At 28.8% G+C, this 14,378-nt stretch overlaps 4 protein-coding genes across 7 annotated transcripts; 3 read left to right on the top strand and 1 right to left on the bottom strand.

The window, feature by feature from the left end:
• Positions 1-831: 831 nt before the first annotated feature.
• LOC106786887 (probable glutamine-dependent NAD(+) synthetase) lies at positions 832-13,977 on the bottom strand. Of its 4 annotated transcripts, XM_014748763.1 has the most exons (15): positions 13,961-13,977; positions 13,737-13,886; positions 12,888-13,064; positions 4,622-4,804; positions 4,279-4,534; positions 3,965-4,157; positions 3,652-3,892; positions 3,324-3,566; positions 3,090-3,205; positions 2,707-3,011; positions 2,410-2,618; positions 2,104-2,329; positions 1,813-1,989; positions 1,555-1,657; positions 832-1,253 (listed from the first exon to the last, which is right to left on the bottom strand). In XM_014748763.1, the coding sequence occupies exons 4-15, from the start codon at positions 4,765-4,767 to the stop codon at positions 1,225-1,227; spliced, it is 2,244 nt and encodes a 747-aa protein (XP_014604249.1). In that variant the 5' UTR covers positions 4,768-4,804; positions 12,888-13,064; positions 13,737-13,886; positions 13,961-13,977; the 3' UTR covers positions 832-1,224. The 4 variants fall into 4 exon arrangements, with proteins under 4 accessions (XP_014604249.1, XP_014604248.1, XP_014604250.1 ...); XM_014748762.1 differs by lacking the exon at positions 13,961-13,977 and having other exon boundaries at positions 13,737-13,953; XM_014748764.1 differs by lacking the exon at positions 13,961-13,977 and having other exon boundaries at positions 4,622-4,801; positions 13,737-13,953.
• LOC106786888 (cytosolic carboxypeptidase NnaD-like) lies at positions 6,161-10,299 on the top strand. Its single transcript, XM_014748766.1, has 13 exons — positions 6,161-6,319; positions 6,925-7,136; positions 7,247-7,399; positions 7,488-7,801; positions 7,948-8,094; positions 8,166-8,274; positions 8,348-8,593; positions 8,683-9,015; positions 9,197-9,424; positions 9,519-9,610; positions 9,686-9,877; positions 10,118-10,214; positions 10,277-10,299. Exons 1-12 carry the CDS (start codon positions 6,247-6,249, stop codon positions 10,176-10,178), a joined length of 2,160 nt encoding a protein of 719 aa, XP_014604252.1. The 5' UTR covers positions 6,161-6,246; the 3' UTR covers positions 10,179-10,214; positions 10,277-10,299.
• LOC106786891 lies at positions 10,313-10,829 on the top strand. The gene is made up of 2 exons (XM_014748768.1): positions 10,313-10,484; positions 10,567-10,829. Exons 1-2 carry the CDS (start codon positions 10,342-10,344, stop codon positions 10,778-10,780), a joined length of 357 nt encoding a protein of 118 aa, XP_014604254.1. The 5' UTR covers positions 10,313-10,341; the 3' UTR covers positions 10,781-10,829.
• Positions 10,860-11,956, top strand: LOC106786874. The gene is made up of 2 exons (XM_014748742.1): positions 10,860-10,882; positions 11,223-11,956. Exons 1-2 carry the CDS (start codon positions 10,860-10,862, stop codon positions 11,863-11,865), a joined length of 666 nt encoding a protein of 221 aa, XP_014604228.1. The 3' UTR covers positions 11,866-11,956.
• Positions 13,978-14,378: the final 401 nt, after the last annotated feature.

Raw genomic sequence — 14,378 nt, 5'->3', positions numbered from 1 at the left:
ATGTTACTATTATTATTACTATTATTATTACTATTATTATTATTAATATTAATAATATTATTAATATCATATCATTATTAATCTTATTATCATTGTCGTCGTTATCATTGTCACATCTCGTCGTTATTTTTGTACTAATTATATGTATAGGTTTATTAATTATCGTCGTAATGCCTAGATGCATCCAATTTAGGAAAACACAGAACGATAATGAATACGTATAAAAATGAAACTCTATCACCCTGAAGAAAATCGAAACCGTTTTATAATAATTCTGGTGTTATATTGATTTTATTATATATTATTATATAAATATTTATCGTCGTTATATCTTAAAATAAAAAAAGAAAAAAATCGACTGTTAGCACGAAATAATTATAAGAGAAATGAAAAACGACTCAGAGATATTTAAAAAAAAAAAAAACAAAAATGAAAAACAAAATGATACCACATTATATATAAAAGATGCAATATATATATATATATAAATTCATAGACAGTCTACGAAAGAAATGCATGTGCATGCGTGTTGGTGTATGGACTCATAGGTATGCATGATTAAATATATATATATATACTATCTAATATACAAAGTAAGAGAGTCAGAGATGAAAGAGAGGATTGTTTAACACATTCAATTCACTGCGTGCTGAAATATCATTTAAATACTTTTGATAGATCTTAGGAAGAACACAACTGCTCAATGTTCTAATGGTTAAAACGGTTACGTTCTTTGTACGCAGATAACAAAGGGACAATAAAATTATATATGTTATATATGCATATTCTCAAATTATTAGTAACTTGCTAATACGAACTGATAACTGTTAATAGTGTTATTTAATTATTTCCGGCTTTGACGGTAACATATATATTACTTTTCTATATTAGAACAAAGTAAGTATAATATTGCATATTATTTTTATTGGGTAAGAATAAGATTATTCTAACATATTGAATTCTTTTTTATTTTAATCAAAAGAAAGAGACAAATCTAATCTTTATGCTTATCAGTAATCATATATTTGTTTTTATTATTTTTTATTTTTTTTGCATAAAAATATTATCCTTTTAAATCATTTTTATTTTTTGAAAAATATATGGGACATCTTTCTTGTAAGCAATATTTTTCTCTCCAAGTCATTGCAACAGCACACGGTCCCATTCTTTTTTCCACTGGTTGACACTGCAATGTCAAAATGATAAGAGATAGAGCTACGGCTACTAAACTATTACTCCGGGATGTTTCTTATCTGGAACAGAGAATGATCGAGCACTGATGATCCAAATTCCTCGATTTTCGTTTATACTCGTCAAACTTTTTATCTGCTGCGCCTCTTTTTTCGATGAATTGTATTTTTATTTTTATTTTACTTTTTTTTTTCACCAATGCCTGTTTTTGTTCAGACTATTTTAAAATAAATTCATTAGATCGTCAGAGATCTTCATTTTAATAACGAAGACTCACACGTCTTATTGATTTGTCTGTCTGTCGTTTATTGTTGTAGTTATAGTTGTTTTTGTTGTTGTTGATTTTTTGTTGTGTTTACTCACTACTAATTACAGAGTTGAACGGGATGATTCTCGACCTAGCTGGCACTTTAGGTGCGTCTGTCTTCGATCTGGTTGTGTGCTCCTCCGTGCTCATTCGTTTTACCTGTATTCAATTATTTCACATCAAATACAGCAACACAAACAAATAAATAAGTACAAAAATTCATTGATCACATTTTTACAGGATGCGAATACATTTTTTCTAATCATTCAATATTCGTTTTAGAATAAATTAATTAAATTTTGATACAGGTTCACCTCTTCTTCAATGGCATTGAACTGCCATTTCCATGTATGATTGTAAAGAAACTGACGATGATCGAAACGATTGTCATCAGGACTGTAATTTTCGATATGACAAGAAGGTGTTAGTATGGTCATCTTATGACGATGTATCGCATAACAGCGATAGAAAAGTTTAACTTTGTCGGCAACCTGTAATATTAACACAAATTTAAATATTTGAAATTCTATGAAAATATTTGGCTTTCACAATCTAATCACAATTACTATAAACATTGTATTGATAAAATATATGATATAATTCACCTCTTTGGGTGTATAATGATTCCAAGTATTAACGAGTCGACAAAACATACTATAGGGTCCAGCACAATACTGTTTCCTAAGCTTTCCAAAAGTTTCTAATTCGTTGTACGTCATACCCATCTCTACTTCGTCGAATTGAGTTTGTTTTCCATCTTGCAATGGCTCCAATTCGGCCGTTGGTGGTGATTCTAAGATATCATCTAAAGCTGACAATCCATGCTTCTTTCTAAAATTAAAATAAATTAACAAGAAACATCACTTTCTTATGTGTGACGTAAGATTAGTATTCGATTATCCTATAATTACCTAAAATACAAAATAAATCGTTTGAGATCGTTTTTAGATATTCCACCAATAGGATTAATATCTGCACTACTGCTATCATATTTAGTCACATAGCCACGAAGTGCCTCATCAACGTTTGTGCTTCCAAGTACTAGAAGACCACCTGGACGTCCTCGGATCCAGAGCATCAATTGTGCGAATAAATAAGTAATAACCATACGTAAACGTGCCTATAAATATTAATAACATACGATTATATTACATTATAATAAAAATAATCAAAAGAGCATGTGCAACAATTAATGAAAATAGGCCCACTTGAATATTTTGCAAAGCTTGATTTTCTCTCGGAGAACCACCATGTACTTTAAATCTCGGCACTATTTTCGTTATCTGCTGAAATATACCTAAAATAGCTGAGACAGCGGTATCAATGACAATATTATGATGATAAGACCCTATTTGTTTCGCTAATTCGGCTGCTCTTGTTTTCGTTTCAGCAGATGAATTTTCAGTTCCCATGTAACACGTAACCAGTAAGGTGTTACAAAGTTGTTTGGGATCAGTCGGTGTGTACTCACAATCGCCAACAATTTTTCTAATATCTGACAACACCTGTGTATCTAATATTAAAATATATCGTTCAATTAAATTTAATAATTATTTAGTTTAATTGATATTAAGTAATTTTAAATGCTTACTTCCTTTGCTAACAGATTCAACTATCAAAGTACACATACTGTAGACCAAACAAGCTGACGAAGATGAATCAATACCTCCACTTAAAGGTATGAAAAATCCACCTTGACAAGAGCGTCTTTAAAAAGAGAACAAAATATTATTTAGAATTATTTGAAAAATATGATTTATGAAATTAGTAGAATATCTAGAGCTCGGATACAAATGAGTTAACTTATAAATATTAACGAGTATACCTTAGGTAATCCCAAAGCCAACAAGCAGGTGCCAAAGAAATTTCTTCCTCCGGTGTATGATAAGACGCGTTTAACATTCCATTCATATTCTCTAATATATTCTGTTCCATATTCATGATTTTGTAAGATGGATTTGGTGAAATCAGGTTCGCCGCAGAAAGAACGAAATCTATTTTGACACGTGGATACGATTCCGAACGTGCCGCCGAATGTGATCTTGACCTAATATTATTTCTATAACTTCTATAAAACAAAAGATACAAAATTAGTAATTGTAATATCTTCAAATAAAATCATAAATTGTGAATTTATTATTATATTTGCTAACCTTATGTCTTCCAGATCAAACGTAGCGACAGTAATCTCGACTTCTTCCAAAGCAAATTGTTTGCCACGATTTAAAATATATCCATTAAGAAAAATACCGGAACCACCATTAAAATAAAGCCTTGCGCCATCGCATCCACGTAAATTACTGAAGATGTAACAACCACCGCATTTAAATGTAGCTGATTTAACGAGATCTACTGTGACATATCCTTTACGAAGCTCGAAATAAGAACCACTTCCTATTGGAAAATATATCAAATGTTGATTATGATAATGAGAAGACTAATTGATGTAGATGCTAAATTTACGACCATTAGCTATTATCTCAACGCCATCCAGAGACATTGGAATATGATTGCTACGTGGATTCCAAAGTTCCTCGCACATTTCGAAACCTAGGCATGTATCTTTTGTTGATATCACAGCATCACCAAAAGGTACAACATTTTGTCCAGTTAATTGAGAAATCATTCTTGGTAAAAAATAGTCCTCAACAGTACGTTCCTAAATTGGTAATAAATAAATAAATTAATTAATTTGTTTGCAACACCAACGCGGTGCTACTGGACGTTAATATGAAAATATTATTTTATTTGAAATTATTAAATATGTTAGCAGGAGTTACCTTAGTCCAAGGAGAGAACCATCTTGACTCACGATAATTTCCATCCTCGCATAACAGCATTTTTGGTCTGATTAACAAAACAGACGAATTTAAAAATACAACTCGACAATTATAAGTTACATTCTTATGCATCACTGGCATCCCAACATCTATCAAAATATCTTCGCAAACACTGGATTTCATAAGCATTGCTAAAACTTCCCAACAATGTAGCAACGTATCAGATTCGTAGAAGTGATCCTCGCAACTGTAACCACTGAACAAAAAAAAGAAATATAACTTAATTAGTAAATAATCTCAAGTCAACAATTATTATACCTTAATAATCAAATTTTCTACACACCAAATTTCTAATTCGGGACCACTTCTATAAGTTGCACCAGCAGCTTTAGCTTCTTCTATACTTTGAAGAATCCTTCGAAAATTCCCATCAAAGTCCATGGCCCATTGATTCAACGTGCAAGCAGCTACAGTTACTTTCCGACCCATTTTTTATGTTTTTCTTGTCACTTAATTTTCTTACCTGCTGGAATTGTTCATAAAAATAATATAAACCAAAAAGAAGAATATTGAAGTTCAACTTCGACTACGATCAATCAATAATAGGATTGTATCAATTCCTATAAAAGACAACTATAATATTTAGCAATATTTTATATAAAAAATAATAGACTTGTCAATATGTAATCGATAAAACAAGGTAAAGAAAATTATACTCGATGGAATCCCTGTACACACACTCTTAGTATGTTTGGTGGTCTCTGATTGATCAATAACTTTCAGAACCCGGTACCGCGAGGTAAACGAACAATAGGCAGATTGCTTTATATACATACACACGCATACACATCAACTAATTGGAGTTTTGTATGATGAGTTAGACGTTTCTTACAGTTCATCAATCAGTGCATACTATGATTGTATGCACGTACAGTAAAATTAATCGATTTTGATGATCAAATAATTTCTTAAATTTTCTTTTTCTTTTTTAATTTATAAATCTACATTAATTAAATAAATAATAATAATAATAAAATAAATTATATATATATAAATAATAGACTGTGTTGATCAAGATCGATCAAGATTGATCTCGATCATGATCCCTAATTAAATTTGATTAGTTTCAAGGTTTTTTTAAAATTTATATTGAGAAAAAGGTTTGATGAAAAAAATGTATAAAGTAGAATCGAGATAGGAAAGTATAGCAAAGAATCAGAATGGCAGTGACTCCGCCCCTAATGCACGACCGTTGTCAGGCAATACATGACTATATTCCACAAATCTCTCCTCTTCAGCTCGTGGCTTCTTCTCAGTTGGCTAAAACTATTCTAACGAACAATGATAACACCCTGTTTTCTATTATCGACTCTACGTGACTTTACTTACATTAGTGGCAAGTAAATGTTATTTGTTTCTTTTACATTCTATTAACATTTTTTCTTCGAATCGGATTAAAATTGCTTGATAATAAATTATTATTAATCATACTTTTATAATATTATAAGATCTTATTAAATAGCAAAAATCAATTATTTTTTAAATTAAATCACAGCTTTTCTCTTAAAAAAATATAAATAAAACAAATATATTGCATTACTTTAAAAACAAATTATTTAAAGGATTGTTTTTTATTATGAGATATTATTAAATCAATTTCTTGTCAATTTTATCGTGATTGTTCTTTTTAAATTTGACTCTTACATGTGAAATAATTTTTGTTTAACATTTTTAGTGCTTTAGTTGAAAAAAATCTACGATAAAAGTTTTTTTTTTATAAAAACATAAAAAAAACATAATTTGTGTTCAAAGAAGTGGCGAAAAAATGCCAAACTGTTTATCTTTAACAATCCTCTTAATTCTAAGAAAAAAATGTCGAATTTAATAAAATATCAAAATGATCGTGAAATTATTGACGATGATTGAAAGAAGGATGACGATTACGTGGAAGATGAGAAATAACAAAAAATGACAAATCTTTTATCGTCTAATAAAATACGTGAACATCAAGCAATGTTGTTCCCAATTCAGTCAATTACTGGTGGGTTTAATGAATTTATTATTTTATATAAAAAAAAATTCAATTGCTTCCAAGCAAATAAATTCTTTTTTTATTTCTATACGAATGATTAAAAATATCGATCATTTTCTAAGTATCTTATCTCGCGTGTTTAAAGTGTGTAAGAAGTGAGTCTTGGATAATATGTGTGTGTGCATCAGTATATGTGTATACACATTTCCATGTAACTATACAACTCATGGTTGAGGTCGTGAACGTTAGTACGTTGTACCCTTATCTAGATGAAGTGCAACTATCGACTATTTTGTGGTGTACCACCTACGCGAAAAACTTTTAGCTGTCATTTTAACATTTTGCGATAACTTTATTTCTTTATATTTAGAAACTCGTTAAGCTTTTACTCAATTTTTACAATTTATTTGTATTTCTTTATTTTTCTTAGGCTCGTAAATCGTTCTAAAATTTGTTAAACTTTTTCCGAGATCTTGCAGTTTTCTTTTTCTTTTTATTACTTTTGTATTTTTAAAAAATCAAAAATCATTCAAAAACATGTTAATCGCAAATTAATGTTTCTTTTTTCTTTTTGTATAAATTATATTTGTTTACAAAATAATAATAATTTACAGGTACAGCATTAACGAGTCTACAAACGCCACACGAATCACAAATATTGGAACGTTGTAAGCTTTTAAACGATAGCATCGAATTGAGTTTATTTTCAAGATCCCTGGACTCGACGAAAAATAAAAACGCAAAGGAAACACTTAGAGCATTAAGCTCGCAATGTATCGTGGACAATATTGTTCAAGAAATGGCACGTTGGCCAACGGAATGTCAAGTAAATAAAAAAAGAAAAAAATACAAAAATCAATAATAATCAAATCAATGATCAACTGAATAATTATCTTGTTGAATTAATGTTACGTAATAAAATTGTATTTATTCCAGGTAATCCCAGAAAGGATTCGTCATATAGAATATAACCCGGTGAACCCAGAACCGTTTTATTTATCAAATGGGAAAGAACCATCACCAAAACCAATAGATGATGAGTTAGGTACTGTTATATTTCGATACTGCCCAACTAATGTTACCAATTACGTAAGTACTTAATTAATCCTAATCATCAATCAACTAATTCACGCGTTGATCAATTTGATTCAAATAATTAGGATGTTAATCTTGACAGTTTAGTAGATCATGTGTCGGTGGAAACCCAATCCTATCGTCTTCCAATAAAACTTTCAAGGAAACGAATTCAGGGAACGAATACACGTTACCATCTTCCAAGGACGAGAACAACACCGCCAACATGTTTTTCATTACCGATGCCAATAGCGATTTAAGATTCGAGTCACGTTTCGAATCTGGTAATCTTGGAAAGGTTGTTAAAATAAGTGACACTTATTATCAACTTTATTTGAGAAGGGATCTCTATACTCAGAGACACACCCAATGGTATTATTTTCAAATATCTAATACAAGAAGCAGAATTACCTACAGGTAACAATAATATTGAAATGTTTAAATTATTGATCGTTAATATGTATATGAATTAATTACAGGCGTTTTAATAAACAATATAGAAATTTTTTTTCTTCTGTAAATTTAAAAATGCAAAAATATATTAAATATTTATTTACAAATAGATTATCGATTGTGAATATGTGTAAGGATGAGAGTTTATATAACGAAGGACTTAGGCCACTTTTGTATTCTACTGAAGATGCTCGAACTAAATCGATAGGATGGAGAAGATGTGGAGAGAATATTAGTTATTACAAAAATGCCGAATCGTAAGTTAAAAATCAAACATTTAAAAAAATTTTAAATTATCAAAAAATAATTTTAAACAAATATTTTACAGCGACGAGGAAAAGGAAAAACATACTTTAACATTTAACATATGCTTCCCACACGATCATGACATAGTTTATTTAGCATATTGTTATCCATATACATATACAGATTTACAGGTAAATAATATTTACTATTCATTTTCTAATAACCGATTAATTAAATCTCCAGTGCAATTATTTTGATTATCAGGAATATTTAACAAAAATAGTAAGCGATCCAGTAAAATCAAGATTTACAAAATTACGATTATTATGTCGTACATTGGCTGGAAATGGTGTATATTATTTAACAATAACAGCACCAACTTATTACGAGGAAATACGAAGAAAACGTGGAGTTGTAATCACGGCCAGAGTTCATCCCGGTGAAACACCGTCTAGTTGGACTATGAAGGGTATCATTGATTTTCTAACTAGCGAATCCAATCGTGCCAAGGTAAAACAAATACTAAACTAAAGTTCTATTTTTTTTTGTATTAATTTGCTCAATAAAAAATATGAGATAAAAACTAATAATGTAAATAGGAATTACGAGAGAGATTCGTGTTCAAACTGATACCAATGTTAAATCCTGATGGAGTTATAGTTGGTAATAATAGATGTTCTCTATCCGGTAAAGATTTGAATAGACAGTATAGAACAGTAATGCGTGAAAGTTTTCCGTCAGTTTGGCATACGAAGTTGATGATACGAAGACTACTCGAGGAATGTGGAGTAACGATTTACTGTGACCTTCATGCTCATTCTAGGAAGCATAATATCTTTGCTTATGGTTGCGAAAGCAAAAGAACTGGATGTAACGCTAAACTCTCTGAACAAATCTTTCCTTTAATGCTTCATAAAAATGCTGCTGACAAGGTTAGAAACTTGAGGTTAAAAATTATCCATCAGAAATAAAAAAAAGGAAAATATAAAAATGGGAAAAAAAAATTGTTTGGATTGCAAATTTAAAAAATGAAAAAAGAGAAGGACGGACAAGTTGACATTCTATAAAATTTCTTTAATTGTTTAAATTTAATTATTTGATTTTGTTTTATAGTTTTCTTTCGAAAATTGTAAATTTCACGTAGAGAAAGGAAAGGAAGGTACAGGTAGAGTTGTGGCTTGGTCAATGGGTGTACAAAACAGTTACACGATGGAAGCTTCAATGGGTGGATCCAGATTAGGATCGAGATCTGGCACACATTTTTCGACACAGGATTACGAACAGATCGGTAAAGCCTTTTGCGAAACACTCCTTGATTTTTCTGATCAAGATCCGGTCAAGGTGATTGTCGTTAATGAAAAGAAGTTTGTGAAGATTTACGAATGTTGACTGAGGTTTCTAAAAACAACTTGTTAGTTTTGTTTTGTTTTAATAGGAGAGATTACGAACCAAAATTTTAACGAGATTGATCAAAGAAGGATCAAATGCCGAAGAACCTACGAATATCGATTTAACCGATTATTCTAGGTATTTGAATGTGTTTTTTTTTTTTTTTTAATTGAATATTAACAAATTATTAGCATAATGGAAATCATTTTCTAGCGACGAAGGAGAAAGTTCGGAAAGTCATGCATCGGATGAATCGATGACGAATCCTTACAATGAAGTACAAAACGAAGTTCATCCAGCACCACCTCCATCTCCTAATTTTGGTTCTACTGGAAGCATGAATTTATTAAAAAGGAGAATAAGAACGAGGGAGATGGAACGAAAGTATTTGGAACGCAAGAAATTGTTGGTAAAATTACTATAACACAATTTATAATCATTTTCAAATTCTATAAATTTAAACTCCCCCTTCCCCTTCCCATGACAATCTCCGAAAACAAATTATTTGCAATTCTTTATATTTGGACCCTATAAAAATTTCAAAGAAAGGAAATCATTTATGATATAAATTTTAAGCCTCTAAATCAATTAAAAAAAAGATAATTTATAATCCTATAAATTTAGACTATTTATTATTATTTATAGCAATCTAGAACAGTCATGGATTTGCATACAACTGATCCAGGAAGTGATTTATATTACATGACAGATTGGATTGACGATGATCGATCTAAGGCAACAGGTGAATCATCGAGTATTTAATATATAATCACGAAAATTGATTAAAACGTACAAATTTTTCAGCAAGGATTAGAAGACACAGAGAAAGAGAAAATACCCTCAATTTGCGAGAAAGAAACGAAGAAGAAATGAAAAAAAATGAACGTACAACAGAATGTTCTTTATTTCCTTCAATAATTAGACCACGTAGTTTATCATTAGGTGAAAATTTATTGCTCGATGATGAGCATAGAAAAATTCAACAACGAATGCGTTGTCATCGTATGTCAAGGTGCTTTTAAAAAACAAAAGCGTAGAAAAAAATGTATTTATACTATGTGTAAAAAATATAATTTTTTATTTGTTTATTATAGGAAATTGAAACATCATCCTTCAACAGCATCCGTCGAAAGGAAAGTTTCATCTTTTAGACAACAAATATGGATGGGAATACCAATTCGTAATACGGAAAATGGCATGACTGTTATCAATAATGATTTCGGAAGAGTACCATTGAGTTGGGGAATATCTAGCCTAGCTTTAACGAGTTGTAATTCCAAAAGTGAAATATTCCTCAGGTTAAAATGATATGAACTTGGTTTTTCTTTTTTATTTTGTTGGTTTAATTATTTGTATCAAATTATGCACGGATCTATTAATTCTTAAAATGGTAACAAATTATTCAATACAGTTATACAGAAACTATACATAATTTTGTGGTCATTTAATGTGGTCAAATAATTACAATTGACATAACTTAAATTATATAATTATTAAAACTATAATGCAATTAGTAAATTTATAAATTAACTATTATACTATTAACCATTAAATAATGTTGTTAATTAAAAAAAGTTTGTAAAACAACAATCTTATACTCAATAGAAATAAAGTTTCTTTTAATTTTTATTGTTTTATTAATTAAAATCTGTGTAAATTAAATTTCGGATAATGAAAGATTGATAGATTCTTGTTCTTATAACTTGATCCAATTATAATTAATTTAATTATAATATTTGTTCGTTTTTAGGTCGAGTACAGAAAAATTAAAATTGCTCGATCATTATGAGAAAACCTCGGAAAAAAGAAAACCGAAAAAGAAATCCCGCAGGAAACAAAATATTCTAGTAAACGAGCAAACAATATCAAAGTATAAGAAAGATGTCGGAGATAATAATTGTAAGGATGAGAAAGTCAAAGAAACGAAGATGGAACGTTCTCGATTGAAATGGGAAATGGCTGTGAATTTAAATTCGACCATCAAAGACAACAACGGTAACAATAAAAGTTCATTTCTACCCATTAAAGCTGATTCTTTAAAATTGTTTACGAGCAATACACCGGCAAAGAAAGAACGAAGGCAACAAAAATTAGAAACGCGAATAAAATCGCATCATCAAAACGTAGCAACGACCGAAAGAATAATTGCTAGAAACAAAATAACTAAAATTCGTACGATACAACAATTGAAATCATTCGCGATACCTGTGTCCGATAGTTCCAATTCGGAGGAATGTTTGAACAATATGAATAAATTGAAGAATGAAAAGGGGAAGCAGAAAAAAAAGAAACAATTAAAAAAGACAAAAATAATACCTAATTCCATAAATATTAGAACTGGTAATAAAAAGCGTGCTAATAGCGTTAAAATAGTGAAGAAATTTATTTCGTAGAACGATATCACTTTTCATTAACGTGCACTGATTACTATGCTCAAAATGTTCCGTTGATTACACAATAACGCGATACACTACATATGTATATACCTAACACTCTACGTACGTATATATGCATGTTTGTATGTGTGTATTTGTATAGATTGATAGAAGAAAGAAATGAAAAGTCATTATACAACAACCATCATTCTATTAATGTTATTTTATTGTTTTAATGCTAATAATTTAACATACTATCGGATTTATACAACCGTAAGATTAAACTTGTATAATACTACAAACATATAACAAATTAAATATAGCAATAACTCAATGAAAAGATAATTGCTTACAAAAAACATATTATATAATTTACAATCAGCCAACGAAAAGAAACTAAAATTCTATAGTTGCGAATATTAGTAGTAAATATTTTTACCGCCTTTCAATCTATAAAACTGTAATAAAAAAACGTACACATTGAACAATTTTTTTAAAAATGTACAACAGAACCTTTAGTAATTTGCATGTGATTTTCATAAAACTATAAAAATATGTTCAAAGTTCACTAATCATAAATTCTATTTTCTAAAGCAATATACAATTCAAATCAACGAAACTTTTGAATAAACAGAAAATCAGAAAGTAACGGAATATTATTTGCTTACTCAAATTTATATAAATTTAATAGAAGAATTTGTACTATTACTATTATTATGATTTTTATATATATAATTATGTTAAAAAAAAAAATATAAGAAATAAAATAGACATTAAACGGAATGCATCTCTACAATACCCACAAAATAGGACAATGATCAAATTTCATTAAAAATGTATATTTTACTTTGTCAACGCATGACTTTATTATTCAGTCGCACCATGTATTACATGATTAGCGCTTATACGTACAAAAATAATATGTATTCCGCTAATATGACTCAGCTTGAAATTTATTACTTTTTATATAAACTTTATGAAACATTTATGTTATTGGTCTTTGTTAATTTCTATAACATGTATAACGTACTAATTCTTACCTTTTACTCGACTCTTCTAAAGCATAGATCTTTCTTATTCGCTTCTCTTGTTTTAATGAAGGAAGTTACTTCTTCTCTACTTTTTTGATAATTTTAAAAGACTTAGATACATAGGACTTCAAACGGTCTTGCAAGCTTTATCACAATGCCATATGATAAGTTCTAATTTTGTAAACACTAAAAACATAAATCATTCAGCGATAGAATCAAAAGTTATTATTATATTAAAAATTCTACTGTTTTATAAAGTAACAATAGAAACTTGTATTCGATGTTCCTATTGCTTACATTAAAATGTATTTAAAATTTTATTTAAAAATGAGAGCCTTTGACTTGTCACAAACTTATGTGAGCTTTATTTCTGATATCTTTAGAAAAATCATTGGCAAGTAAAAATTATGAATTTATGATAGGCAAACACAATAAACAAATTATGATAACAAAATTGTAGCAATTCCGTACATAATCTCTAGATACACTTTTATATAAAATAATACTTTTTACATAAAACAAATCAACGCGCGTACCTTAACTATCAAATAAAAGATATCTAAAATAAATAATACATCGCGATGTGTTAAAAAATAACGTCAAAGAAAATTTACATCAAAGAAAATTTACATCAAAGAAAATTTACATCAAAGAAAACTTGCAAGAAAAATACTTTTATGAAAACATAACCTATACGCACATAACCTATACAGAAAAAAAAGACAGAATAATTGAGTAATTGATACATGTTATCATAATATCATAGAACAATTATTATTCATTAAAAACTTTGGTATTAATGAAGTAAAAAATGATAAAAAAGAAAAAGAAACAAAATTAAAAAAAGACGACACTCACATAATGCATAGCGGTATCTAAATATAGATATACGTCAATTAATGTTGTTTTCAACATGACACTTGTATGTTAAAAAGCACCGTTCCAAGACCTGGATATCCGGTGATTATGCATTCCGTCAATCCCTTACTTATTTACTTAATTAATTTCCTGGGAAAAAGAAACAATAAAAGTCACATTTAAACATCACAGCATTACGCGTCAAAATTATTTAATATACATACACGCTACCTACGTAGTACATAGAAATGTGTGCAATATCGATTTATTATCTTAAATCGAGTATTTTCGATATATCGAAAGCGTTCGAGAATTACAAATTCAAATCTTTCTATTTTATTTGAACATTTTTTAATGTGCATGAATAGAAATATAAATTATTATTAATACGTAATATTTGTGTACTGATAATTAAAAAATTGACTAAAGTTAAAATATAAAAAATCTATTAAAAAATAGTTTATATAAATTATATAGCAAAAGAAAATTATTGAAAATTAAAACATTATTTTGGAAAAACAAATTAATCATTTAAAATATTTTTGTATATACATATAATATTATAATTACGTTTTATATATTCTCATAAATATTATTAAAATCATGAAATTGATTTAATTAAACGTCCTTTTAGAATCCTTG

This window comes from Polistes canadensis, unplaced genomic scaffold (assembly GCF_001313835.1).
Source record: "Polistes canadensis isolate GaletaPanama2010 unplaced genomic scaffold, ASM131383v1 scaffold_87, whole genome shotgun sequence".
NCBI lineage: Eukaryota > Metazoa > Arthropoda > Insecta > Hymenoptera > Vespidae > Polistes > Polistes canadensis.
This window is presented reverse-complemented; position numbering and strand designations above follow the sequence as displayed.

Bases quoted from the DNA above. Each gene is read 5' to 3' on its own strand.
- LOC106786887 (XM_014748763.1), bottom strand. From the start codon at position 4,767: ATGGGTCGGAAAGTAACTGTAGCTGCTTGCACGTTGAATCAATGGGCC. The intron at 3,012-3,089 runs GTAAGCATTTAA...TTTTAATATTAG, and splicing joins TGAATCTGTTAGCAAAGGAA to ATACACAGGTGTTGTCAGAT. The intron at 1,254-1,554 runs GTGAGTAAACAC...TCTCTGTTCCAG, and splicing joins GTTCAACTCTGTAATTAGTA to ATAAGAAACATCCCGGAGTA.
- LOC106786888 (XM_014748766.1), top strand. From the start codon at position 6,247: ATGACAAATCTTTTATCGTCTAATAAAATACGTGAACATCAAGCAATG. The intron at 8,095-8,165 runs GTAAGTTAAAAA...AATATTTTACAG, and splicing joins TATTACAAAAATGCCGAATC to CGACGAGGAAAAGGAAAAAC. The intron at 9,611-9,685 runs GTATTTGAATGT...ATCATTTTCTAG, and splicing joins GATTTAACCGATTATTCTAG to CGACGAAGGAGAAAGTTCGG.
- LOC106786891 (XM_014748768.1), top strand. From the start codon at position 10,342: ATGAAAAAAAATGAACGTACAACAGAATGTTCTTTATTTCCTTCAATA. The intron at 10,485-10,566 runs GTGCTTTTAAAA...TGTTTATTATAG, and splicing joins CGTTGTCATCGTATGTCAAG to GAAATTGAAACATCATCCTT.
- LOC106786874 (XM_014748742.1), top strand. From the start codon at position 10,860: ATGGTAACAAATTATTCAATACA. The intron at 10,883-11,222 runs GTTATACAGAAA...GTTCGTTTTTAG, and splicing joins GTAACAAATTATTCAATACA to GTCGAGTACAGAAAAATTAA.